General features: G+C 42.4%; 1 protein-coding gene and 1 long non-coding RNA gene across 3 annotated transcripts in view; one reads left to right on the top strand and one right to left on the bottom strand.

The window, feature by feature from the left end:
• The window catches only part of PIK3CA (phosphatidylinositol-4,5-bisphosphate 3-kinase catalytic subunit alpha), a 42,369-nt gene extending 21,522 nt beyond the window's left edge, over positions 1-20,847 (bottom strand). Inside the window, exons 1-4 of one of the 2 annotated variants that reach the window (XM_083503966.1) lie at positions 20,580-20,847; positions 20,483-20,519; positions 4,808-5,102; positions 554-969 (exon numbers count right to left, since the gene is read on the bottom strand). In XM_083503966.1, coding sequence (XP_083360092.1) covers positions 554-905 — 352 coding nt within the window. In that variant the 5' untranslated portion in view covers positions 906-969; positions 4,808-5,102; positions 20,483-20,519; positions 20,580-20,847. Of the gene's footprint in view, positions 1-553; positions 970-4,807; positions 5,103-20,287 lie in introns of both variants that reach the window. The other variant, XM_083503965.1, reaches the window with a different exon arrangement.
• The window catches only part of LOC310707552, a 345,072-nt gene that overhangs the window by 99,292 nt on the left and 220,373 nt on the right, over positions 1-25,407 (top strand). The gene's annotated exons all lie outside the window — the stretch shown is intronic.

Here is a 25,407-nt window from a genome sequence, read left to right as displayed (position 1 = left end):
GATGCTTTAGCCGAGATTCCTGCATTGCAGGGGTTGGACTAGATAATAGGGCCCCTTCCAACTCTACAATTCCATGATTCCATGCTCTCATGAAAGGCCCATAGGCTTTAGGGCAGGGGTCTGCAACCCGCGGCTCCGGAGCCGCATGTGGCTCTTTTACATCTTTGCTGCGGCTCCGGGGCGGATACTAGCGAGGGGAGGAGGCACATTGTGCGCCCCGACACTCCTCACTGTGGCGGGCGCTGTACTGGCTGTGACGTTGCATGGGGGCGGTGCGTGCGTTAGTCACGCACCGTCCCGACGTCACCTTCCCGCCCGCTGTCAGATTGTGGCTCCGGAGATATATTTGTTTTAAATGTCGCAATGGTTTTGCAGCTCCCAGCTGTTGTTTTTTCTTCGGAAACGGGTCCAAGTGGCTCTTTTTGTCTTAAAGGTTGCAGACCCCTGCTTTAGGGGAATCAAATTGTGGCCACTTTCCTTTACATATTTTAAAACTTGTACTGCAGACTGTCATGTGGTACATAAATATTTGTAACAAATGAATAAGCCTTACCAATTTCCCGATTCAGAATTTTCTCTTCTCTGTTGCCTACTGGCTCTATGACTTTTAGAAAAGGCTGGAAGAGTCGTAGATCACAAAGTCGCCGTGTTTCATCGAAAAATTCTTCCCTTTCTGCTTCTTGTGTAACACTTACGAAAATGTAAGAGGACTCATCTTGAAGGAGCTGATAGAGAGGGTATTTCCGAGCTTCTTTAAAAAGTTCGTGCTTAATATTTAACAAGGTGGCCTCACGGAGGCATTCTAAAGTCACTATCATGCCATTAGGTAGAAGACATTCTACTAGGATTCTTGGTGGCATCAAATGGATGCCCCACAGTTCACCGGATGATGGCCTTGGAGGCATTTTTATTAGGTACCTTCTCTTGAGATTATCAAAAGACTATGTTTGTAGATTCCTGCAGGAAAACCTAAACAAAAACAATGTAGTATTTAAGTAGCATGCACATGTCTTTCACAATCACTTTAAATTTCCATGTGATATTACATTTCCAGTACTTTACAGAAAATAAAAATACATGGGAAACAATCATTAACAATTTGCTCTTCCATCATCTGCCATAATCAAGTTATCGTGCCAACTATTGCTCAACAGAAAGTGAGCAGCCATTCTTGCTTTGGGTGGAAGCACATTTATAGTGATCAACTCTTTACGTTTACCCAATAAAGGCCTAAAAAATAATAATGAACATGTCCTATACCCACCAAGCGTTAGAAGTCAGGTAAGAGGAAGAAAAGAAAATGGAAACAGAAGTCATCAAACTTGGCGGCAAGTCACAGGCAGGGCTTACCAGAGCAAACAGGTATGGCTGCCAGGGACACAGCTTATTGTGAGAGGCAAGAGCTAACACTGCTCTGGCATGCTACAAACATCCTGGTACAAAAGCTGGGCTACAGAAATATTGCCATGACACATTCGTGGCTGTAGCTGTCATCTCCCCTCCCCAAACAATCTCTCTTGCAAAATACAAAAAGCCACCTGGTTGAGCAAAAAAGAGAAAGATGTTGTTTCCAACTGCTCTCTAGCCTCCTTTGTGAAGGTTTTATTAAAAACTCAAGGGACTTCACATCAGAATGAAGCAAATTTCCCACAAAACTACCCAGAGTTTTAACAGTACATGTCTTTCTTAAAAGCCGTCTCACCAATTTGCTTCTAGAAAATAAAACACTTTGGCTCCTGGACACTTGTATTTTCTGTCATTTCAGGAGATCTCTAGCTGTGGCATAGAGATAGCCTGCACAGAGAAATCTTTCGATCCCACTCTGAACTTTGCTCACAGGATTTTACTTTAATCCTCTTGTTCCTTAAGTCAGTCAACATAAAAACCTTACTCAGTGCAAAGGATTTTTGGTAACAAATCTTAAGGCGCCTCTTTCGTCTGACGCGCAGTTTTCCCGCTACTGAAGTTTAGAGTAGCAGGAAAGCTATGGTATTTTGCTGTGCTGTTGCATGCCCAGAACCCTAGAGCTGTCAGCTAGCCACACTTCATATGCAAGCTTTGAAAAGTGACACCTGTCTTATGCAACAAGCAGCCCCCAAGGCACTTCCTGTACAACTCTTTATCTTCCCGAATATGCTATCTTGCTTTACAATACCTAGCAGACACAGCTGAAGAGACGTCTCAGACTGTCAGGGAAAAAACACTAATGGATCAAAATCAAGGTCAGGTCTATGATGTTTTTCAGTTCCCATTATTCTGAAGTATGTGAAATTGTGTACACCGCTTTTATTTTTTTTAAGGCATATCAGCCTGGGGGACAAACTGTGTACAATGTGAGAGGTCTATAAACCCTTTCCCAACTAAATGAAAATGTAAGTGGGAGCTGTGAATTGCATTTACAGTAGTAATGTTTCCCTCGTTTTTTTCAATTTGCAAAAGATCAACTTCTCTTCATAGCAGCCTTCCCATCTGCAAGGAGTGGGAGAAGGTGATGTGTGGCATGGTACCCAGTATTGTTTCCTCCAAGGATGGCAAAGCAGCCAGAGGAGTGAGATTTTTAAAAGAGATGTTACTTAACTGTAGAGTATGAAACCAAGGAACATAACATACAAATCCTCTTGGGTGATACTTTGTAAAATGAGTATTGCATAAGGAGTCTAGCATAAAAGTCCAAATTTCATGCATTGGAAAAGTCAATCAATTACAGAGATCATTTGTAGTGGTCTAACTAATGACATCCCACTATATGGAATAAAAAAAATTCTTGGTTTTCTGACCCATCAGAGACTTTCAAATTATGCATTCCTCCCTCCCGAGATTCCCAAATTCCAAACATTTTTATACCACAACAGTAGTTGCAAACCTTGCAGTGCATTCTATTTTTTGTGTTAGAAATTAGAGCAGTTACCAACAGACATGTTACAAATTCTTTTGAGCTTAAGTTTTGCTTTTGATTGTCCCATTGATTTAAAAGTGAGAGCTGTAGATACATCTGCATGGGAATCTTCAGAATGTTAGAAATATATTGATATACTGCAGACCAAGAAATGCGTATAATTAGGGACTCCCACCACAAATAGAAGCATGCTTCCCTAGCCCCACAACCATGCCAACTGTCAAACACCACCTGTGAGGTCATATGGGACACCTGTAGAGGGTTGAGATTTTGACCTCAGCAGTGATGCTCAGGTAAAAAGGTGCTTAACCCCTTCCTCCTGGGCCACTTTTTGCAATCAGATTTACAGGTTTCTAAGTCTGCATTGTTCTTTTGAAAGGGAAAGTGGTGGTGTGGTGTAGTGGTTAGTATCAGTCTGTGAATGGAGAATCCCAGGTTGAAATCCCCCCTCAGCTATGAAGCTTTCTGTGTAACCTTGGGCCAGTTATGCTTTATGGAATTGTTGTGAGGATAAAATCTATGTGCATGATGGAAGAAGCTTGTACGCTACTGTAAGCAACTTGGAGGAAAGACAAGGAAATGATCCTCAAACAGGTACAAGAAAAAATGCTTATTAAATTGTTCAACATAGTCAGGGAAATCTTTTCCACTTTTGCGTTGTGTGTGTGTGTGTGTGTGTGTGTTATGCTCTGTGTTTGTTTCTTGTGCCACACCCCTAAAAAACAAACTAACAACCATCTCCTGGAATAACATACAGTTTGGCCCAGAGAAAGAACAGTAGAGATGCCTTTTTAAAACTCAGCTGTAAAGGAAGAAATTTTGTCTGGCAGCTTAAAGTAAAGTTCCATAGTTAAAACTGGAAAGCACACTAATTTTCTTTTTATTTGAGGAAGCAGGCAATTGAAGCTTCCCATTATAGAGCGGTTGAATCAAAATAGCAGTTGGCATTTGGGTTTCTTCTTTTTCAGGAAATGGCAAGAGATTGACTGTACTTAGAATGTGTATACATTTATTTTGCTGACACATGGAATTACGCCTCCAGAATGTAGATTTTTGGAAAGAAGGAATATCAAAGACACAGCTCTTTTAAAATACAACTAGCAGCTATAAGTATTAAACAGAAGGGATTATAGATTTGGTAAAGCTTAGAGTCTATAAAGACAATCCTCTTTAGTGAGCAGTGGAGAAAAAGAAAATGAGTTAGATCCAAAAAAGCTAGTTAAACTTAGGTCCCACTTAAGTCAACTGGGCAAGTTAGTCATGACTAAATGAAACCCTTTTGAATTCAATAGAACATGCTACTTTACTTTGGCTCCAATCCTTCTGTTACCAAAAGGTTAGATACCCTTTAACGCTATTCTAGCTTTATGTCTCTATAATCCCAATATCTCTCATAGTTCCTCAGCTTATATTTATTACTTCTGCAATTACAGATATAAAATTTGTGAACAAAATAGTTATACATTTTAATCGAAAAGGAAAGCAGATCTGAAATGTATTTTGGATGCTGCCCAAAGTACTATATTCAAACTAAGACTTTGCTCTCATTGAGCCACATACGAGCTCTAATTTTACTCTTGTTGACAGTCTTTGTTAATGGCTAATGTAAGCAAGTTGTCATGGCATCAAGATTTGAAAGGATTCCCTGGAAACAGCTCTCAAAACCTTGAAGCCTATTTCCAGTGCTTAAAGTTAGGACAAAGCATCTTTTCGAATCTTTAGAAATATTTCCTACTCAGTATATTGTATTTACATGTTTATGAAATGTTTTCCACTTTGCACCTAGCAGAAACACAATTGAAATATTTTGATTTAACCTTTCATCTCCAAGGTAAATAATCTTCTGCAGGGTATTTTGCCAATCTATGGATCAGAATGAGAAAAACTGAGGAAAAAACAACTTCTACATACCTGCAACCTCTTATTCTCTTGGATCAGCAGATCCTACACAGTCTTCTGTTTCACATGATGATCACATTATTGGATGTTCTGTTATCTGTATGTTGTAAAGTACCAAGATGTGGATCTTTGATATAATCTAGAAACATTGCTATGGTCTTCTTTACACGAACTGTTTTTCAACTCTGGGAATTCATTCTGTATGAATCTTCACTGCAAGGATCTAAACTTATTATCATTTTGAACATATTTATTTCCAAGATTAGCAGAGCTGACTGAAGGTCAAGTGTCTAATCAAGGTACCAACCTGGAAAATAAAGAGGAAAAAGGAAATTCTCTCAACAGGCGTATTCCAGGAAAAGAATTACTTTTGAGAGGAAGATCTGTATATTACAGGGACATTTTTGTGGTGGGGAGCAGGGAGTGCAGTGCTTTACATTTCCTCACAAGGGGTCATTACAGCTGTTTACCTTGTCGCACAGGGGTCCACCTGGAGGAAGTGAACTTTTGGAAGCAACACAAACCAAGAGAATAACCAAGAACTAAGCGCCCCCAACTTCCCAACTCTCCCTACAGCACTACTGCTATTTCCATCCCCCCTTGCTTGTGATAGAGTGGGACACTAGAATGTGATAAAATAATAGAAATAGGTATATGTATTAATGGCATGTATCAAGGTAGTTTCTGTTCATAAACAAGTCTTGATCATTGCTACAGTAAGAAAGGGTTGCCATCTTCTAAGGCCTCTTTTAAGTTTGGCAGTGGTAAGGGACATGTTGCCAGGCCAAAGCAAGAAGTCCTGGGTCATGTGGGGAGCATTCCACATTGCACTCCTTCACTACTCAAGCATCCTACCTCATGGAAACTGGGGCAATGATAGTACTGGAGGCTTCTTTCTCAAAATTCAATAGTAAGGGAAGTAGTCAGTTCTTTCTATGACACTAATGTAACCTGAGATGATCCAGCATAGGGAGATGTGTAACAAATGTCAATGCAGTGACAATGCCGTAGTACAGTCAAACCTCTTCTTATGTCCGCCTCCGCTTGCGTCCATTTAGCCCAACATCCGCGGCAAACCCGGAAGTAACCGGCAGGTTTGCCGCCATTTGCACCTATGCAGGAGTGGCAATCGCCATTCGCGCATTCACAGAAGCGGGCAATCACCGCCCGTGCGTGTGCATAATGGCGCCTCTCCCAGTGACCCATTTCGATCTCCAGACGGGCCTCTGGAACGGATTATGGTCGCAGGTAGAGGTTCCACTGTACAGTGGTTTTCATCCAGTGTGCCGTGGCACCCTGGGGTGTCTTGGATGGTCAGGGGTGGCACAGGCAACACTGGTCTCTGTCCCTCTTTCCTTCCCTCCCTCCCTCCTTCCTTCCTCTGATGCCTTCTTGGGCCTCTGCTTCCCAAAGACTTGCACAGTTGTTTCTTGCTGCAGCCTGGCTACAAGCTCCCCATGTGAATGGTGCTGCTGGGGCTGGCCAGGAGGTGCTTCCCAGGCCCCTGTGGAGCACTGTGAGGAGGCACCTCTCTTTGGGGTGGGGGCAGCTCAGAGACTGGGGTGGTGGTGGGCAGCTGTGGCTGCCCAGTGGACACCCACGGAGAGGGGAGCAGAGAGGAGGCTGAGGGAACACTCCACAAGGGAGGGTGTTCGAAAAAGGGCGAGAGGCTGCCAGCTCTGCAGGCAAGGGGTGACATAAATGGGCTCCTGAGACCCACAAGGGTGCCACAGAAAGAATGTAGTTGATCAAGGAAGTTGTGGACTCAGAAAGATTGAAAACATCTGCTGTAGTAGCAAAGGAAAGGCAAAGTAATTTGACTGCTGCAGCAGCAAAACAGAAGGTGTGCCCCACCGATATTCATCCCACGATTTTTGAAAACAAAATAACTTCACAATAATTTGTTAGGTTTTGTCACAAATCCCTAATTATCCAGAGTCTAGCATATGCTAATTTACAAAAAAGAAAGGCTAAGTCAAAAATCCTCCTTTCAGCATTAAAAGAATGAAACAGCAGCAACTTAGCATTCCCTTCATCTTTTGAAATGCTATGCCACTGTATATACAAACAGTACAAACAGTACTACAGCAAACAAAGAATATATTTAACACAAGGATAGACTAGATTTGCAACAAAAAAGCAAACTATTGTAATATGTGCAAATCAAAAGTTGTAAAGAAATTCATTTACTCCCATCAAATTCCATTTACTTCCTAGATTTATTGACTGGGTGAATACAGTGGTTTGGATGCTAAGAGAATTTAAGTTAAAAAAGTACATAGAAGAAAGGTTCCCACCACAGCCCCACTCTGTGCCTTCCCAGCCCCCACAGTCAGGCATGGGTGGTTGAAGGAGGAAGGGATTGGAAAAGTGCCTTCTGTAAACTTCCTTAAGTTAACTTCTCTTAGGATATATTCCAGTACACTTAACTCCAAATATTTGTTTAAAATTATGTTTGCTTTCTATTTCCAAGCTTGGCTAAGACTTCTGCCTCTATTGTGCCAAAGCAACTTCCTGTTGCAAAATAAACAAGGTATATCAAGAATCTAATTTCATCATATATGCAGATTGTGCACTCTTTCCCCCATGCTATTTCTTTCCCTTAAATAACTGCCATGCTATTCCTTTCCCTTAAATAACCGTCTTTGTTCAACATGCCACTTCCCTTATTTTTTAAGCTCCTCTTTGAAACCACTTCTGCAACAGTTATATTTTGAAAAAACAACCCACAGCACGCTTCATCTGCCCCCTCTGTTCCACAGGATTCTTCTCTACATCACCTCTGCTTCTGGTTACTTTCGTCTGCTGCTCCAATCTTGCCTAAGAGAGTACAAAGCCCTGGCAAATCATCACTTTTATAGTCCATACAGCAGCTAAGATAACCATAGCACTACATTTTCAATAGCAATAGTAATGAGAAGTTATCCTACTACTAGAATTTTCTTGTTAAACTCCGTAAGGGAACAACTATTCCTTAAATACAACATATTTCAGTTAAATTTGTCTAATGTTTGGAAACAGATCCCAGTATATTTGTCTCCCAATTCTTCAATGGTAACCAGTGTATTTTCAACATCAGCTTATAGGTTAGTGGATTCAAGAACATTCCCCAAAAGTGGAGTCCTGCAAAGAACATGAGTCACTTTCCCAGGGGCAACAATACTTGCCGATGTGAAACTCCTGTCCCCGAATGCCAAATTTTCAGCCTAGAAATCCCAAACCTCTAAAGTCTAAAGAACAAAATGTTTTCATTCTCTCTTCAGGCATGTCAGTCACTCCAGAATTCAGAGCAAGAACTGGCAGCGTTGCCAGCCTGCCTGCTTTTGTGGCTCTCCAAGTCTGTTGCATAGTGACAGTGGCATGGCTTGCCATCTTGATTGTGTGCGCTGCTGCTCTGCTCTTCTAGCTTGTAAAACTGGCAACATCTTAAAATACAGACAATTCAACAATCCAATGACATTATCGGTTCTAAAGATTTTGGTTGTATTAAAGGCACTCAAACTTTCTCTTTATACTTTTAGAGTTCACTATGTGCAAAGCAGTTAAGGCCCCCCCCCAAAAAATGGGCTGATAAATTTAAGCTCCCTCAGTACGCGTCTGTAGTAGTAAAGGTAAAGGGACCCCTGACCGTTGGGTCCAGTCGCAAACGACTCTGGGGTTGCTGCACTCATCTTGCTTTACTGGCCGAGGGAGCTAGCGTACAGCTTCCGGGTCATGTGGCCAGCATGACCAAGCCGCTTCTGGCGAACCGGAGCAGCGCACGGAAACGCCGTTTATCTTCCGGCTGGAGCGGTACCTATTTATCTACTTGCACTTTGATGTGCTTTTGAACTGCTAGGTGGGCAGGAGCTGGAACCAAACAACGGGAGCTCACCCTGTCGCAGGGATTCAAACCACCGACCGTCTGATCGGCAAGCCCTAGGCTCTGTGGTTTAGACCACAGCGCCACTGAAACACATAAAACACAGGTAGGAAGGTTCACTACCCTAGACACAATGTAGAATAGAAGCAGAGATGCATTAAGTTTTTGTTATATCTTTTCACACCAACTTCCTGTTATTACTGGAACCTTCAAGATAGCTTATTAGGAAATAATATCATAGCCAAGGATGTAAAAAGGTTAAAAGACAACCCCAATATCTTGCTCCCAATGCACTTTCACTGAACAGTTATTGATAAACAGGATTGAAGGTCTCTTTAGGGAACTCAAATTCACTAAATCAGTATGAATGACAACAGCTTCAATGGCAGGAGAGTGTATCTTTAACATTTTAAACTGTGTACATTGATACAACAAAAATAACATTGCTCAGAAGCAAAATATTAACTTTTGTATTTTAGCTTACTTGTATTGCTCATTTTTGAATGTAGAGTGTATGTTTCCACTATTAAAGATAACTAAGTGTGTTCAGTGTGTTCATCAACGTCGTATCTGAGTAGTTTAGGGCCAAAGGTTCCATGCAGGGGACCAGAATCCTATCATCAGGTAGTTTGCTGAGACCAGAAGACTTTTTATGACTAACAAACATGGGTTAGGGTTAATGATCAGGCATACTGTGTGCCACTTATTGGTGACAAAGAAACTTTCCCCTATTATCAGTGCATCTTCTCAGTGCCATCCAGCAGTTAATTTTCAATAGGTTAGAAGCCTCTTACAATCTGGCCCTGAGAGTGTTATGATGGAATCCTCTATTAACAAAGGTGCCTGTGCTCCATTTGGTCTTGTTTCATTGTAGGATTGTCTATTACTGAGATCCAAGGATGTGGACAAGGTTTTTGGTAAAGTCTAGGCCAGGGGTAGTCAACCTGTTTATACCTACCACCCACTAATGCATCTTTCTTGATGGTAAAATTTCCTTACCGCCCATCAATGCTTGATGGAAGAAGGATGCAGCTTGTGCCATAGAACCCCCTAGCATCCACCTAGAATCCTGAAACGCCCACTAGTGGGCGGTAGCACCAGGTTGACAACCCCTGGTCTAGGCAACCAACCCTTGCCTTTCATGGCTTATTACTTCTAGTAGGGAGAGGCTGTTTGGCTGAGTACAGGAGGTTGCAAATTTCTCCGAGTGAAGGGCTATGTTATTTTTTAAAAAAGTGGTTATTAGATGTGAACAATTATAGACTGGCTGCTGACTCCCCCACTTTTTGGATGAAGGAGTTCAGGCCAGGTGAACCCCAGCCACTCTTGGGCGAAACTGATTTTCTAGATCTGGGGTGGGAAATCTGTCACCCTCCATGGACTCCAGCTTTTTCTTAGAGGTGTGCCTGGCAACCATATTATGGTCTTTTTTGGAAATTTTAATCTAGTTGCACAAAACCTCAGTTATTGTGGTACAGTACTATATTGTACAGGTATTATGTTTCAGGAAAAGTGCAAAAATGTGTATACTCTAATCACCTTCTTGGAATTGCACCTGTGCAACCATCCTTACTTTCTGGAACTGGTGCACCAAGCAGACCTTACCTAAGCAAAGCAGAGAGCTTTTAAGCTCTCCATTTTACTTACTGGTCAAGTTCCGCTCGGTATGCAGGGTCTGGGATGCTTTCACTAGATCTCATGGGGATCTTGCAAGAACATCCCATTTCCCGTGTGCTGAGCGGAATTTGCCTAGTAAGCAAGGCAGAAAGTTTAAAAAGCTCTTCCAGTGCTGGGAAACCTGGTGCAAAAGGAGCTTTTAAGGTCTCCACTTTGGGTGCAATTAATTTGCAGAAAATCAACTGGCCAGTTTTCAACTGCACACTGCTAAAAATGTGTAAGTTAACTGATTGCAAGACGCAATAGTACAGTATACAAATATTGTTAATAAATAAATAGGTGTACTAAATTTCCTGATTTCGAATAACACATTGAACAGAATGTAACGTTTGTAGCAGCTGGGGCTTAACTATTTTGGAAAAGACAACTTAACTTAATTACACTCCAACTAGGAAACCATTAATATACCTTTTGAAAAAGTGAAGAAAAAGACAGTGGCTGAGTTTTATATATCTATATCTAATCTATATCTATATATAGAACTTCTGGATAGTTAGCAATGCAAGTCAGGAAAGTTTAAATAATACGTTCCTGTTCTTGAATCTTTATGATAAAGTAAAATGCAAATCTTGGAGTAGAACATGATCAACATAAGTGAATACTGACCAATAAATAGCCAAGAGTAAAGTCATGGGAGTCATTCATCTTTCAAAATCCCTGCTAAAAAATTATCACTCATTTGGGCCCACCACTACAACGGCTAGATATTTCCGCTCCTCCTTCAGGTTCAATACTTATATTGCGACTGTTAAAGCCACATTTTTATTGCCAATGAGTACTCTGCAATCTCATTTAGAAAAATCTGTCCTCTCCATCTGGATCTGGTCTGTTTTCTTGGACTGTATTTCCGTCTGTGCTAATAAAACATTAAACGGAAATAGCAAGAGCTGCAGCACTGTTGGAAAATGTTACTAACCATGAAAACTAGCTAGAAATTGTAACTTTATATACAAACAAAAATATTACAAAACAAAACCTTGCCAATAAGCCCTGCAAAATTACTAGACTGATTTTTCAAACTCATCTGCTTTTTACTCTTCAACAAATCTTTGTATGAGGAAAAAAAAAAGAACAGAGGGTAGTAAGTTTTTAAATAGGTAGACTACAAATAAAGAAGGGTGGTAAAGAAAGCAAGAGGCATTGCCAGCCTCCCCTGGCAGTCCACCTGATATCTATACTGGATGTGAAGAAGGAGATTTTGCCTCATGAGCATCTGGCATAGAAGCGCAGTGGGCACAGATTGTCCCATTTCTATTCTTAAATTCCAGATTAGGATTTTGTAAGTAAATTAAATGTACTAGTCAGTTGGTGAGCTATTACTTACACACACACACACACACACACACACACACGTTCTCATTTTGTATTTTTAAGTTGTGAGCCACCCTGTGATCTTTGGATGAAGGGTTGTATACAATTTATTATTATTATTATTATTATTATTATTATTATTATTAACAACAACCTCTCTCTCATACATGTTGTAAACTGCTTTGATATTTTCTATAAAATTGTAACATATAAGTATTTTTCCAAATAAATTAACAGATAGTATCAACCTGGCCACTCACCTGCAAAATTAGGTTACACACACAGCAAATTGGCAATATAAATAACAATCCTACCACTATTATGTGGAAATAATTATACAGCTAATATGAAAGGCAGGAAAATATCAATATCCAAAATTTGGGGGAAGTTTTTCAAATTGTTCACGATAATCCACAATTAGTCAAACAGAGGGACTCTGAGATGATTTTCTTTAGGTGTAGGATCAGTTTGTAAGCTAACAGTTCTGATGCAAAAAAAACAGTGGTTCCAACAGGATGACCTTTTCTAGCCTAGGTACAGTATTGGGGGTGGGGGTGGCAGGGAAGGAACAGTAGGTTTTGGTGAGGGAAAAATTATGTCAATGGAGGGAGTTCCTCCTATATATGCAGCATAGAAACACAGTGGGCTGACAGCAGTGATACTGAGAGATCCACTGCGGTCTGCTGCATTTCCAACCCACGTTGCTTTTTTTTACTACCCCACATTTTACTCATTAGATTTACTGGCAAGAGAGGAACATGATGTCCTGTCCATCCTTTGTGACCACTTTTTAAAGGTAAAAAGGAGATTAGAAAACATATTTGGAGGCGAATAACTTTCTTTGGGAAGTGGGAAGGAAGCATACAAGTATGAGAGTTATGCAGTTTGAATTTCTTCTCATATTGCAGCTCCACATGCACATATTAGCAGGCTGAAGAAAGAAGTATATCAAAGCAAAGGGATTGTCAGGGCTATCAAACTTTCCAGCTTGGCACACTTTGTCTAAGCCAACTGACCTAGGAGTTGGAGTAATAGCCGCTAGGAACTTTGTTAGAGGAGATTCTCCTGCTTTAATAAATACCTTAAACCTAGATGTTGTTGCACTCCAACTCCCAACAGCTCTAGCCGGGATGGCCAGTGATCAGGGATGTTGCAAGTTGTAGTCTAAGAACATCTGAATAGCCATGGGTTCCTCACCACTGCCTTAAATATTAGAGGGCATGAGGCTGAACTTTGCCAAGCCAGAACAACTTCTTAGACTACCATCTCAGTCTCACATGAACATCCTATTAAGCAGCATATAAGAGCATTATTACAGTTTTAGTGTCTTCAAATTGAACTCTGGAAAGTCAGGGAACCAACACACACAAAAACCACCTTTTACATTTGCATGTGGCATTAGTCATTACTGATCTTTAGGTTCCCAGTAGTAGTAGTAGTAAATAATAATCCTATACCCTGGTCTATAGTGATATTTAACACTAAAGCAGTTATAATTATTATTGAGTTATCTTTGTTTTTGTTTTTATTACATGTTTTGTTTTTTATGTATTGTAAACCGCCCTGAGATCTACGGGTATAAGGCGGTATACAAATTTAATAAATAAAAAAAATAAAGCAACATACTGTGAATATCATCTAAAGCACACATGGTACAGGAAGCAGGGGTGAAAAGTTATACTTTTCATCCTCTTTTGAACATTGTTCCTCTTACAAACTCACCACTGTTTCATAACTCTGTGAATTTTATCAATAGTCTCCAAGTTGCATATGTCAATATAAAGTATTCTGACAGGCAGGACTTCATTGCTATTGTCTCTAAACCAGTCTGCTCAAAATTCTCCTCCTCCTAAACTTGTATACTCAGTCAGAAGCTGACCCACTAGAGAGACCAGTCAGGAGTAAATATGGACCAATGGTATCTAATTGTATGGAAACGGCCTTACTAGAAAAGCTAACCAATAAACTGAAACTGACACAGGGACAAATAGAAGAGGATGCCTTCACCCCAGTATGGCTCCCCTTTATCACATACACAGCCCAACAAGACAACAAGAATAATCCACTGACAGCATAGGAATCAATCTGGCTTACCTGACCCAATAAGCCCCCCCCCCCCATGCAAACAAACCCCATTGCAGCCAACCACAGACAACCAACCACCCCTACCCCCCCATACCTCTCACTACCAAGGGAATGTAATAAACAAATAGAAAGAGAACCTACCCAGTTGACGCTGACACAAAACCCCACATGTGCACTATACAAAAGAATATAAGCCTCACCACATCACTCCTCCCCCCCCAACTTTATACAGTGGTACCTCGTGTTACGTACCATCCGCCTTACGAATGCTGCGGGTTATGCGCTCCACTAACCTGGAAGTAGAAGCCCCTTGTTGCGACCTTTGCCCCGGGATGTGAGCGGAAGTTGCGCTCCGACGGCGCGGCAGCAGCGGTAGGCGCCATTAGAGAAAGTGTGCCTCATGCTACGAGCTGTTTCCTGCTATGAACGGACCTCCAGAAGGGATTAAGTACGTAACACGAGGTACCACTGTACTGTACTCAACAGTAATGTCTCACAACAAATGTAACTGAATTGTAAAGAAAGACTGTACAACCTGAAAAAAGAGACAAGGGGTGTACTTTTGTAAACTAAGAAAATCTTTAATAAAAATAAATTAAAAAAGAAGCTGACCCACTACAAAACCAAAGCAAGCTAGAAACAGAAAATCTTCCAAAATGCAGGGAGTTTCAGATTGTATTTGGTATCCAAAATAAATTCCATGTATAACTGAGGACAAAGAAAGCAAAGCTTCAGACTTTCTCAAGTCTTCCCTCTACTCTTCAGTTCTGCTTATAGATTGTAGATGAATGAACTAGATTTAATAACTGAATGTACTTGTCACTCAGGATACAAAAGCTACATTCATAAATTTGCCCTGGATCATATGCTGATGCCTCCAATACCACTGAATATTTCGGGGTGTTGACATACCAGAATGAAAGTAATATGGGAATTTTGACAAGGGAATTTCACCCTTCATGGAATGCATAGTCAGGAAAATGCTTCTTGCATTATACTAGAGTATTTACAAACTCATAAGAGAGAATATATTGTTATCAGCTAATGGCAAGAGTAAAAAAAGTATATTGCTATTGCTGCTCCATGCAATCCAAACTGATGTCCAGAATTAGAGGAGACTAAGCATGAGGTAGAACCCACAACTGTACTTAGCCAATCAACTCACTGATGTGACCTTTCTCCTCTAGAGTAAACCCACAGCTGTTCCATCATATTGTTCCTTCTCCTCTGCAGTTTAGTGAATAAATATATCTGGGATTCAAGGGGTATGTTGCCATTTTTTCTTCCCACCCCAAATTAATTGATAGCTGCTGGGGCAATATATCATTTGGACTGTTCAAGCAATGGAACACCATGTCAATTTTTCATTGACAGTACTGGTTGGGTTTAGTGGAAGAGGGGGAATAGCTACTGCCATCGCTGATAACCATGCCACTGCTCAGACATACAGACCTGGGAGGCCCCTAAGTCCATTGAAACATATGTACATAGAGTAGCCAAATGAGATTTAAGGCAGCTATAGGCTTTTATTTCCTGTTACAACCTTGAAACCATTACCGGTATGTGTACCTTTCTAAGCATTACAAAAGGCTACTGCGATGGGTTCTAGGGAGGCTGATCTTGATAATGGCATGAAAACTTCAGCTTGTGGAAAATACTTCAGGTCCCCATGTGGCAAGGATGTTCCCAGCATCTTCATCAACCCCGCACTGAATTCAAGGTGCTAGTCATGATGCAGAAGGGGTAAATGGCTAATGCTGAAAATATTTAAGCAACTGTTTCCAATTCCTACGGCAAAATGTGATAATACTGACCATGTCACCTTCTTATGTTAACCATTCAGGAACAAATTAAAGGAGCAAGGGCACAGAAAGAGGTATTCAAGGTAGCTGTCACTTAGTTTGGCCAAAAAAATTGCTGATCTTGGGTGGCATTTTATATAATAATGATAGATACTATAAAATTCAGGTGAGGAGCTTCCAAGATATTGTAACACACATAATGCTATAATAAGCACAGCCTTGGAGGGCCCATAGTTCAGTGATGAAGAACATGCTTTGCTAGCAGAAGGTATTACTCCTGACATCCCCAATAAACTGATCCCAAGTGGCAGGGAAAGGCCTCTGCCCACATTGTTAGAGAACTGCTGCCTGGGCTATATCTAACTCATTGGCCTGGTTTTTATGTAATCCTAAACCATGGTTTGTTTAATAGCACACACATTAACTATGAAGTTAACAAATGACCAAAGAAATCATGTCTTTTTTCCACTAAATTTGTTTTCTAGTTGCCATTGCAATTGGGTGAGTGTCTGGGGTGGGGTAGTCAAACAAATAATGGTTAAAAGGATGGTGCTGGGTTTACACATAACACCTAGCCATACTTAAAAGAAATCAAGGTTCATAACCCAACAACAAGCTATGGCTTCAGATTGCAGTTTGCTATTAATAAATAAGTCATAGTTAAAGTACTGGACAGCATTCACACATAATGCTAAACCAGGGGCCAGCAAACTTTTTCAGGAGGGGGCCGGTCCACTGTCCCTCAGACCTTGTGGGGGGCCAGACCCACCCTCTCCAAAAAGCACCCCCCTCCTGAAAGGACCCCCGCCACCGCCACTCACACTGCCACCGCCTTGTCTTTGACATCAGCGTCCTCTATCTCGGCGAGGCACAGAGCTCAGGCTGCTGGCCTGGGTGGCGGAGGCAGCATCCTTGCCATGGCTTCCTCCCATTCGGCTCTTCCCGCTCGGCCACTTCCTCCCACTTGGCCGCCTCTGGGTGCCGCCCCCTCCTTCCCACTGAGGCGGCCGAGTGGGAGGAAGCGGCTGAGCAGGAAGAGCCGAGTGGGAGGAAGCAACGATGGTGCGGAGGCTGCGCCAGCATCGCCGCCCACCCAGAGGCGTCCGTGGCTTCTGATTGGCCGCAGGAGCTTCCTGCAGCCAATCAGAAGCAGCGTCGCATCGCGGAAGTCAGTCCCCACGTGGCAAGCCCTCCATGCCGCGTTGGTTTAGCGTGGGGACTGACTGAGTGGGCGGCAGGGTCTGCAAGGTTTGCGGGCTGGATTAACGAGCCCAGCGGGCTGCATCCAGCCTGCAGGCCTTAGTTTGCCAACCCCTGTGCTAGACCATTGTTTAATAAAACAAGTTTAATAAACCAAGTTAAGTATTATGAGAGAACCAGACTAATATAAGGTTGGATTCAGTATAAGGCAAATTGCTATATTCACCTGCAAATAAGTCCACAAGAATTACTAACCCACACATGTGAGAACTTCATTGCAGTGAAACTAGACATGATGAGGGAAACCCAAGGGTCCCAATCTCATGTTTCCATTGTAAGGCTTAAAGTAGAGCAGCTAACAATTACCTTGCCCCCTGATTCTTCTTTTAAAATTCAAGCTACCTGGCAGTTTTTAATTCCCCTACTCCCAGCCAGGCTCTGACTGAAACAAGTAGTAAGGGGGGAGGACAGCTTTGGGGAGCATCTGCAGAAGAGAATCAGCAGGCAACTGAAGGATTAACAGCCCTCTCCACTGCTAGCCCTCCCTTGTCAGAGCCCCCTGTCCCTAACACGCTCATTATCTAGGCAAGTCACACATTTGCTGATAAAAAAATGTTCCTCCCAGAAATACTACAATGTTTTCTAATGCAGAAGGCCACACCCAAGACAAAACTAATGTTATGTCTTTCTGCTTCAAAAATGGCAACTGGCTACCAATAATGAGCATTTTAAAATCACATCTGTTCACAGAAACAAACATCAGCTTGCATAACAAAAGCAAACACTTAGTATTAATCACAAAAGTAGCCTGTTAACGTTCATCTTTCATTGCATGCTTGTTCAGATGCAGAGTGCAAGCCATTCTGTTTTACAAATAAATACAGGCTGCAATCCTATGCACACTTACCTGCAAGGAAGTTCTAACAAACAAAGTGGGTTTACTTCTGAGTAAACAAGCATAGAATTGTGCTATATGGCTGCAAAGCCACACACACTTAGCTGCGAGTAAATGTCACTGAACACAGTGTGACTTCCTTCCAAGTAAAGATGAATATGATTGCATTGCACAGAGATGGTCCAGTCCAATGCTTATTTATTTCCTCCCCTACTTTCCTCCCTCCTGCACATACAGTGCTAAGCATTTCTTCATAGAATATGGACCAGATTCTTCCTTAATTAAAGAAAGTACAAACAGGTCAACCAAGCAGGGACAGGACTTTAGTCCCGCTTGGACAAAGTCAGTTTCCAATGGGAAACAGCTGCTTGGAGACAAAAGGAACACATTGAACAGAAAGAAAAACGCACACAAGTATATTTCTTACTAGGCAAAGCATACACATTCAACAGTTTTCCAAAGGTTGCCTGTTAAAGTTTATTAACCTAATTAGCATTATTTAAGGCACTACCATTGTTTATACTGAATTTTCATTGTCTTGGATTATTTCACACACCAGTGTTCTTATGTTAGATATTACCACAATATTACCAAAGTCACTAAATATTTGTGTGTGTACACTACCATCTTTAGTATTAAGTCACTCTTCAATGTCTTTAATTTAAAAAAGGGCTTTTTCATGAACTACAAATACATGCACTGAAGTGCCAAGAAATACAGCAAGTTAAACAAGGCAATCTTCACATTATTAGCCTCCTCTGCTCTTCACAAAAACAGCGGTATTTAACTAGGCAGATTTCTGAATATAACTGTTCTACTTGGGAGCTATAATAAGTCTGTTTCAAACAAATATTCTTACAAAGCATACTTTGTAAAATATAAAACATGCTTATGAAACAGCATTAAAGAGATTTGCCCCTCCTTTTTACAGCAGCTCTACTCGTTCTTGAGCTTCGTAGCGATGTCCACAAAGAATAACCACTGAAATTATGCAATTTGTTTTTCAGGTCTCATGATTACTCAGGGATATAATTTGGAACCAGGAAGCTGTGTGGCTTTTGAATTATGTACAAACACATTCATTGACAAAACAAATCTGCCTTAGGTCAGTGTATCATGAGGATGGTGTCCCCTTTCTAAAGCTCAATACACTGGCCTCATATGTTCACAAGTGACAGATTCCCATCACAACAATGAGTACCAGACTACCACAACAATAAATGCAAGAAGGCGGCAAACGACACCTCTTCCCTGCTTTTCTGATTGAAACCGCTTGAGTTGTTTGCGTAGGCGCGTGTGCACACACACTCCAAACAGCAAGGAAGGGGTGGTGGCTGCAAACAGCTCTGCTAGTAAACCACCGAAACCCTAATTTCTAGCGTTTCTTCCAACCTCATTGTGCAGGGACCAGGGGAGAGGCCGAGAGGGACAGGTAAACATCACAAAGTAGCAAGGGAATAGAGGGAGTGGCAGGGTCTGGGTCTCTTTCATTCATCCCAAGCAGCTCTTCCCAAAAGGAAGCACTGAGAGGGAATGCGGAAGGGGCAGAGGAATGGGGATCCAGGAAGAATGGAGGCACAAAAACAGGATGCGAGGAGGGAGAGAACCCACAGGTTGAGAGGATCCAGTGAACAGGAAAACAAGGAGGCCCTCAGACAAGGGGGCTATGAAACAGGGTGTGTAAAGAGGACGCTAAAAAGGTTCTTCATACAGGATGCCATTGGGCTGGGGTATGAGAAGGGTTGAGTAAAAGAGAATGGAGGATAGGAAACTGGTAAAGGGATACAGATGGTGGAAACAGGGTGTGTGGATCTGATGTCCTATACAGTCTACATCAAAAAAGACTAAGGCTGCAGTCATGACCCCACTGAATTCAACAGGACTTATATCTGAATATACATGGTCAGGATTGTGCTATAAGGCTACAATCCTGTGGCACCTACCCAGGAGTAAGTCCTGCGGAACACAGTGGGATTTTCTTCCAAGTCAACAAATTTAGGATTTGGGCGCAACACAGAGAAGAAGCATCTTCTGTTAGACTCTCCCCACAGTAAGTTTGTCTTCCAAGGTGCTAGACTAGCCTTTTCTCTCTCTCTCTGCAACAAAACTCCTCTGGAAATACCTTGCAAGGAAGAAGACCGTGAGATGAAATGGGAATGAAGAGAAAGTAAGCGTGGACGTGTATGTGTGCGATACACGAGAGTGAAGGCGCTCCCAGAGAGAAGAGGAAACTCTCAACTTCACAGGGTGGCTGTGTCTTCAAAGGAAGGGGAGACTATACCCGGCGGCAGCCCCGAGTAATGTTTAAGATTCAGAAGCTGGGGTGGGAAAGAGGGGCTGAAGGGAAGGTGCGCCCAGAGCAGGAGAGACGGGCAGGGAGAGACCCCCAGAAAAAAAGCACATGGTGTATGAAAAAAGGTAGGCGCAGGTGGGTGGGAGGGTGAGGCGGGGGTCGGCCTTTCAGGATGCGGGAGCCTGAAGCGCGCAAAGGAGCCAAACAAACGCGTGCTTATTAAAAGTTCCAGGGGGGAGGTGGGCTCCTTCCCCCCTCACACACACATGAGGGGCGCTTCCCTGACCCCATCCTTCCCCCGCAGCCCCGAAACCCCAGGCGAGTCCGTCCGTCCCGTCCTCCCTTTCCCCACCTCCGGGTCACTCACCTCCGTCTTTCCCCGCGTGGACCGGAGCCTGAGGCGAAGGGGCGAACCGGGCGAGGGGCGCCGAGGCCAACGGAAACCGAAGCCCAAGACAGGCCCCGCCGCCGGCAGTTTGGGTCGCCCGTCGTCGCCCCCCTCCCTCCCTCCCTCTTTGAAAATTCCAGCGGCGCGTGCCCGCTCGCGTTCGCGCTCCCTCACCCGCTCAGCGTTCCTCTGACAGAAAAGGAGGCGCGAGCTTTCTCAGTCTCTCTCTCTCTCTCTCTCTCTCTGCGCCTCCTTCAGCTGACGGAGACACGGTGACGCGCGCGCGCTCGCGACCAGGCGGCGGTTGGGTCCCTCATTCGGGTCCTTCCTTCCGTCTCTGTCTGTCTGTCTTGTCTCTAAGGCTCTTTCCTCTCCCCTCCCCACCCCGAAAAAAACAAACAAACAAACCGCAGCAGGAAGCGAGAGCCGCGTGACCCCGGATGTGGTCGAGGAGGAGGAGGAGATGTGTGTATGTATGTGAGTGAGAGAGAGAACGGGGAAAGCCCACATATACAAACACACACGGGAGCGCGCGCCCATGCACAAACAAGACCGGGCTTTCAGTGCGCACGCGCCATTTTCGGCACTGGGGGGAGTGTAGAGGCGGGGCTTGGCATGGCGCAGGCGCTCTGGGCGCTACCTAGGTCTGACCCGGGGTTGAAAAGGGAGAGTGAGTGTGAGAGAGAAACTGCGAGCCTTTTTTATTGTTAATTATCCGTATGTTTTTAATAAAGTGCGTGTGTTAATTCTATCAATGTTCACTTGTTTTTAATGATGTTTTTCAGGCTGTTCTTATTTTTATCTGTAAGCCATGCTGAGTCCCTGTCATAGAAAAACATGTTAATAATCATCATAATAAATAATAATAGATATTAGCAGCTGCAGAGTGCTTTTTAAAAGTATTTATTAAACTTTTATACCGCCCTTCGTCCGCAGATCTCAGGGCGGTTCATAACACAAAAATTTTATGGTCTGATTTCATTGCCAGGATGATAGTAAACTGCATAACCACACGGAGAAAGCAAGTGGCACAAGAGTAAGGTGTTCACTTAATAATACTACTATATATAAAATCCTGGCAGCATTTGTGCACAGGTAAAGGACCACTGTCAGGAGGAAATCCAACAGGCTTGCATCTGCCCCTTCGCTCTTATTTCTGGCTCTGCAGAGCTGCACCTGTTGATCTTCTGCCTGTCCCTCAAAGTTGTTACTAGGAGAGAGAAAAACAGTTGCCGTCACCTAGAATGCTTAGTGATGCCTCCGCTGTAATGGTGGGCAAAGGCACTCCCAGTGATAAAATTATGAAATGGATATATAACTGACCCATCCTGCGATGAGTCATAGCAGTTCACTGTCAGTTTGTCCCTGAAACAATTCCTTTTGTCAGGTGGGGCCAAACTCTTGAGGTGAATTGAGACAATTATTTCCGATTACTCATCATCTGACGTTGCAGATAGTGTATGGTTACTCACCTGTACCAAATGTGTACTTAATCCTGGAAAATTACAGAAGAGCAGTGGGTCAGTTTGTGTGGCTGTTAACCAGAAGGTTAGTGGTTCGAGCCCACCCAAGGATGGCTGAGGGCAGGATTCCTGCACTGCAGGGGGTTGGATTAGATGACCCTCGGGGTCTCTCCCAACTCTACAATTCTATGCTAGTACTCGCTATAAAGACTGGTATTATTGGGTTGTTTCTCTTCCTAGAACCTTCAGAAACAGAAATCATATTTGGGGCAGCCGTTAAAATAAGGGGTGCTGCTGAAGGATGGCAAGTGATCGCTGCTTCTTTGGGCATGATTTGGGTAGACTGCAGCCATTATAATTTTTATCTACGGTTCAAAAATGAATCAAATCTGCACATTTAGCTCAGTTGGTTAGAGCATGGTGCTGATAACACCAAGGTTGCAGGTTCCATCTCCAACCATCTGCTTCTCATGGAGGCATCTGACTAACCAATGTTGAAAACTGGATGCTAAACTCAATTATCCTTTGGTCTGATCCAATGGGGCTCTTAATAGGTTCATATTTATTTAGAAATATATTTAGCTCACTGTTCACCTTAATGATGTCATGGTAAGGACTACAGTGGTACCTCTGGAAGTCCGGAGGTCCGTTCTTAACCTGAAACTGTTCTTAACCTGAAGCACCACTTTAGCTAAGGGGGCCTCCTGCTCCTGCCGTGCCGTCTCTGTGCGATTTCTGTTCTCATCCTGAAGCAAAGTTCTTAACCCGAGGTACTATTTCTGGATGAGCAGAGTCTGTAACCTGAAGCGTATGTAACCTGAAGTGTATGTAACCCAAGGTACCACAGTATTATGAACTATTAGTCAAATAAATAAGAACTAGCCAGTCAAGAACCTTTGGGGAGTCTCATGAAAGTTGTCACTTTTCTCCTCCTCAGTGTATGATATTCAGAGGCCTGTAATAATGGCAGTTCCATTTACAGTCATACCTCGGGTTAAATGTGCTTCAGGTCGAGCGTTTTCAGGTTATGCTCTGTGGCGACCCAGAAGTAACATCGCTTCAGGATGTGAACGGGGCTCCGGAATGGATCCTGTTCACATCCAGAGGTACCACTGTAAGTTATTATTGATCTGAGGTGGGGAACCTCAGGTCTGGTATTGAAACTGGACTCAGGTCCTAGATCTGCCCAGAATCCAGATCATACCTTTCACCAGTCCTGTTCCACTGCCTCCTCGCATGTTTTTGTCAGGCTAGAATGTCCTGAACTAGTTAAAATGAAAAGAAAGAACGATGTTAATTGGCCAAGTAAATCTTATGTGAAAATAGTTTTGGAAAACTTCTACAATGACTTATACGGAAACTTAGACAGGGGAACTTGATGAAGGCACCCAACAATGTTAACAAAAGTGAAATTATTACAGCTAGGATACATGTTTTTATGTTTTCTTTCTATGTTTGTGGACTTGTTTGTTATAAATATGGAAAACTAATATTTTTTAAATAAATAAATAAATAAATAAATAAATAGAATGTCCTGAACTGTAATATATCTTGTCTACCTGGATGAAGATGTGGGGCTAAATGGAAACACGTGGCTCCTGTATGGCTGGAATGTAGTCTACTGTAAAAGGTAAAAGTCACGGCTATTCTTCTCCCCATTTTGCCTCTAGCCTCGCCCTCCACTGGAATGCAGCCGCCCACCTGGTTGCTCATGAGGAAAGGTGGTTTCCTGGCTATAAAAGGTTTCCGATCCCTGTCTTAGATATGTACACTATGATGCAGGCAGTTATTTAACCCTTTTAAAAAATGTACCATTGAAACAAGTGATCATAGCCATCTCTTTTGGTACTGAATTCCATAGAGTTAACTCTGATTGGAGGTTTCTTAAGCATTGATTACCACAAGATAAAACTGCAGGTGTGAGGGAATTGTTGGTAGACTTGGTAGGCTTTATGTAATTTGGACTGAAATCTATATGTATAACACTAGGGGAGCTTGTGGGCCAGAGAGGTCCTTATTTTGTTATTTTAAAAAATAGTATCCTTTTAGGTTGCTAGAATGGTCACTCTTATTCACTGGTACTGGACCTACCAACCGGTATTCCAGCATATGCATATGTTGTGCTACACTAAAAGCCAGAGTTTTGTACTGAAAATAGGAATATTTGTTTACAAAAATAATAATTGCAAAATGTTTTCTGGACTTGTGAAGCTCTGTTTTAGGCACGTTTACTTGGAAGGCAAATTCCAAAACAAACAATGCATAGGATTGCAACCTAAAAAGCTGATTTTCTGCAGATGCACAGTACAGTCCTACAATTATTCAGATGTACTTGCCTCCTACACCTTGCTAACGGAGCAGGTGGGGTCAGGTATAATAAGGATGAGTTCTCCCATCACCTATGCCTTTTTGGGGGCATCTTAGCTCCCATTGAGAAACATGTAAGGGGCCATCAAAAGTCTTTTGTGAGGCCTTAAGATAGTGGTGGCCAAACTCAGCTCTCCAGATGTTTTGGGACTACAATTCCCATCAACCCTGACCACTGGTTCTGTTAGCTAGGGATTATGGGAATTGTAGTCCCAAAAACATCTGGAGGGCCAAGTTTGGCCACCACTGTCTTAAGAGGAACTAAGGTAGGGTAAACCAGACTGAAAGTTCTGTTCACAGAACCCTTATATACATCATACATTTAAAGCACATCCTCTCCCCTCAGAAGAATCCTGTGAAGTGTATTGTACTCACACAGCTACAGTCCCCAGCATTCTTAACTAGTTTCCTGGATTTTTGGGGAGAAGCCATGTGAATTAAATGTATTGTGTGTATGCAGAGTCCAGAATTAAGAGTTGGAAGGTGTTCTAATGAGGACCATTAGGAACCTCGTTTCCAAGCTTACAACAATACTTACATTTAGCCTGGTTTTTAAAGGTCTTCTGCTTGGAGGAATTGTTATATTTTAATGTCACTATATATTAATAGCTTATTAATTGATACTTTGAACTAATATTTCTAATAGAAAATAATTATACACTAATTGTTACAGAATATTTGAGGATGATGATGATATTCCTTCTGGGTTCGCCTTCTTGAAGACTCTAGACACCACTTGCCACATGATCAGTAGCATTCGCCATGTATTTCCTGTTAATTTCAACAGCTTGTCTGTGGGCAATCAGATCTGGTCACTTCATTCACAAACCCTCACTAGTAAGAAACTAGGGAGTTATTCATACATAACTCAAGAATAGTGTGATCTTCACTGCTTGCATTTGCCTCCCTCTAGAAATAAATCTTGCCTCTGCTACTGGGAAAGGCTTCCTGCCTTTCCAGTTCTAATTGATTGCTGCCATCTAGTGATGTACTGTTAGGACTCTTTATTTCTGTTATGATGATCTTTCAGAGTTATGTTAAGTTGCTGAATTGCAGAGCAAGGACATCAGGAGGGACAAGAATGGCTGCGTAAATATACTTAGCATTTAGTAAATGGGTTTCAAGTGCCTAGAGCACTTTATTTTTTCAGTAATCCTTGGAACAGTCTATGATTTTATTATTCTAGCCCTTAGAGGAGACTGACAATATGTGTGTTTGAGAGGACTTACATAGCCTTTCAAAGCATAAAATAGGCAGTGTGTGGTCTGT

This window comes from Podarcis liolepis (genome assembly GCF_965112155.1).
Source record: "Podarcis liolepis genome assembly, chromosome: 5".
In the NCBI taxonomy this organism is placed as follows: Eukaryota; Metazoa; Chordata; class Lepidosauria; order Squamata; family Lacertidae; genus Podarcis; species Podarcis liolepis.
Note: the sequence above shows the minus strand (reverse complement) of the source record. Positions and strands in the feature narration are given on the sequence as shown.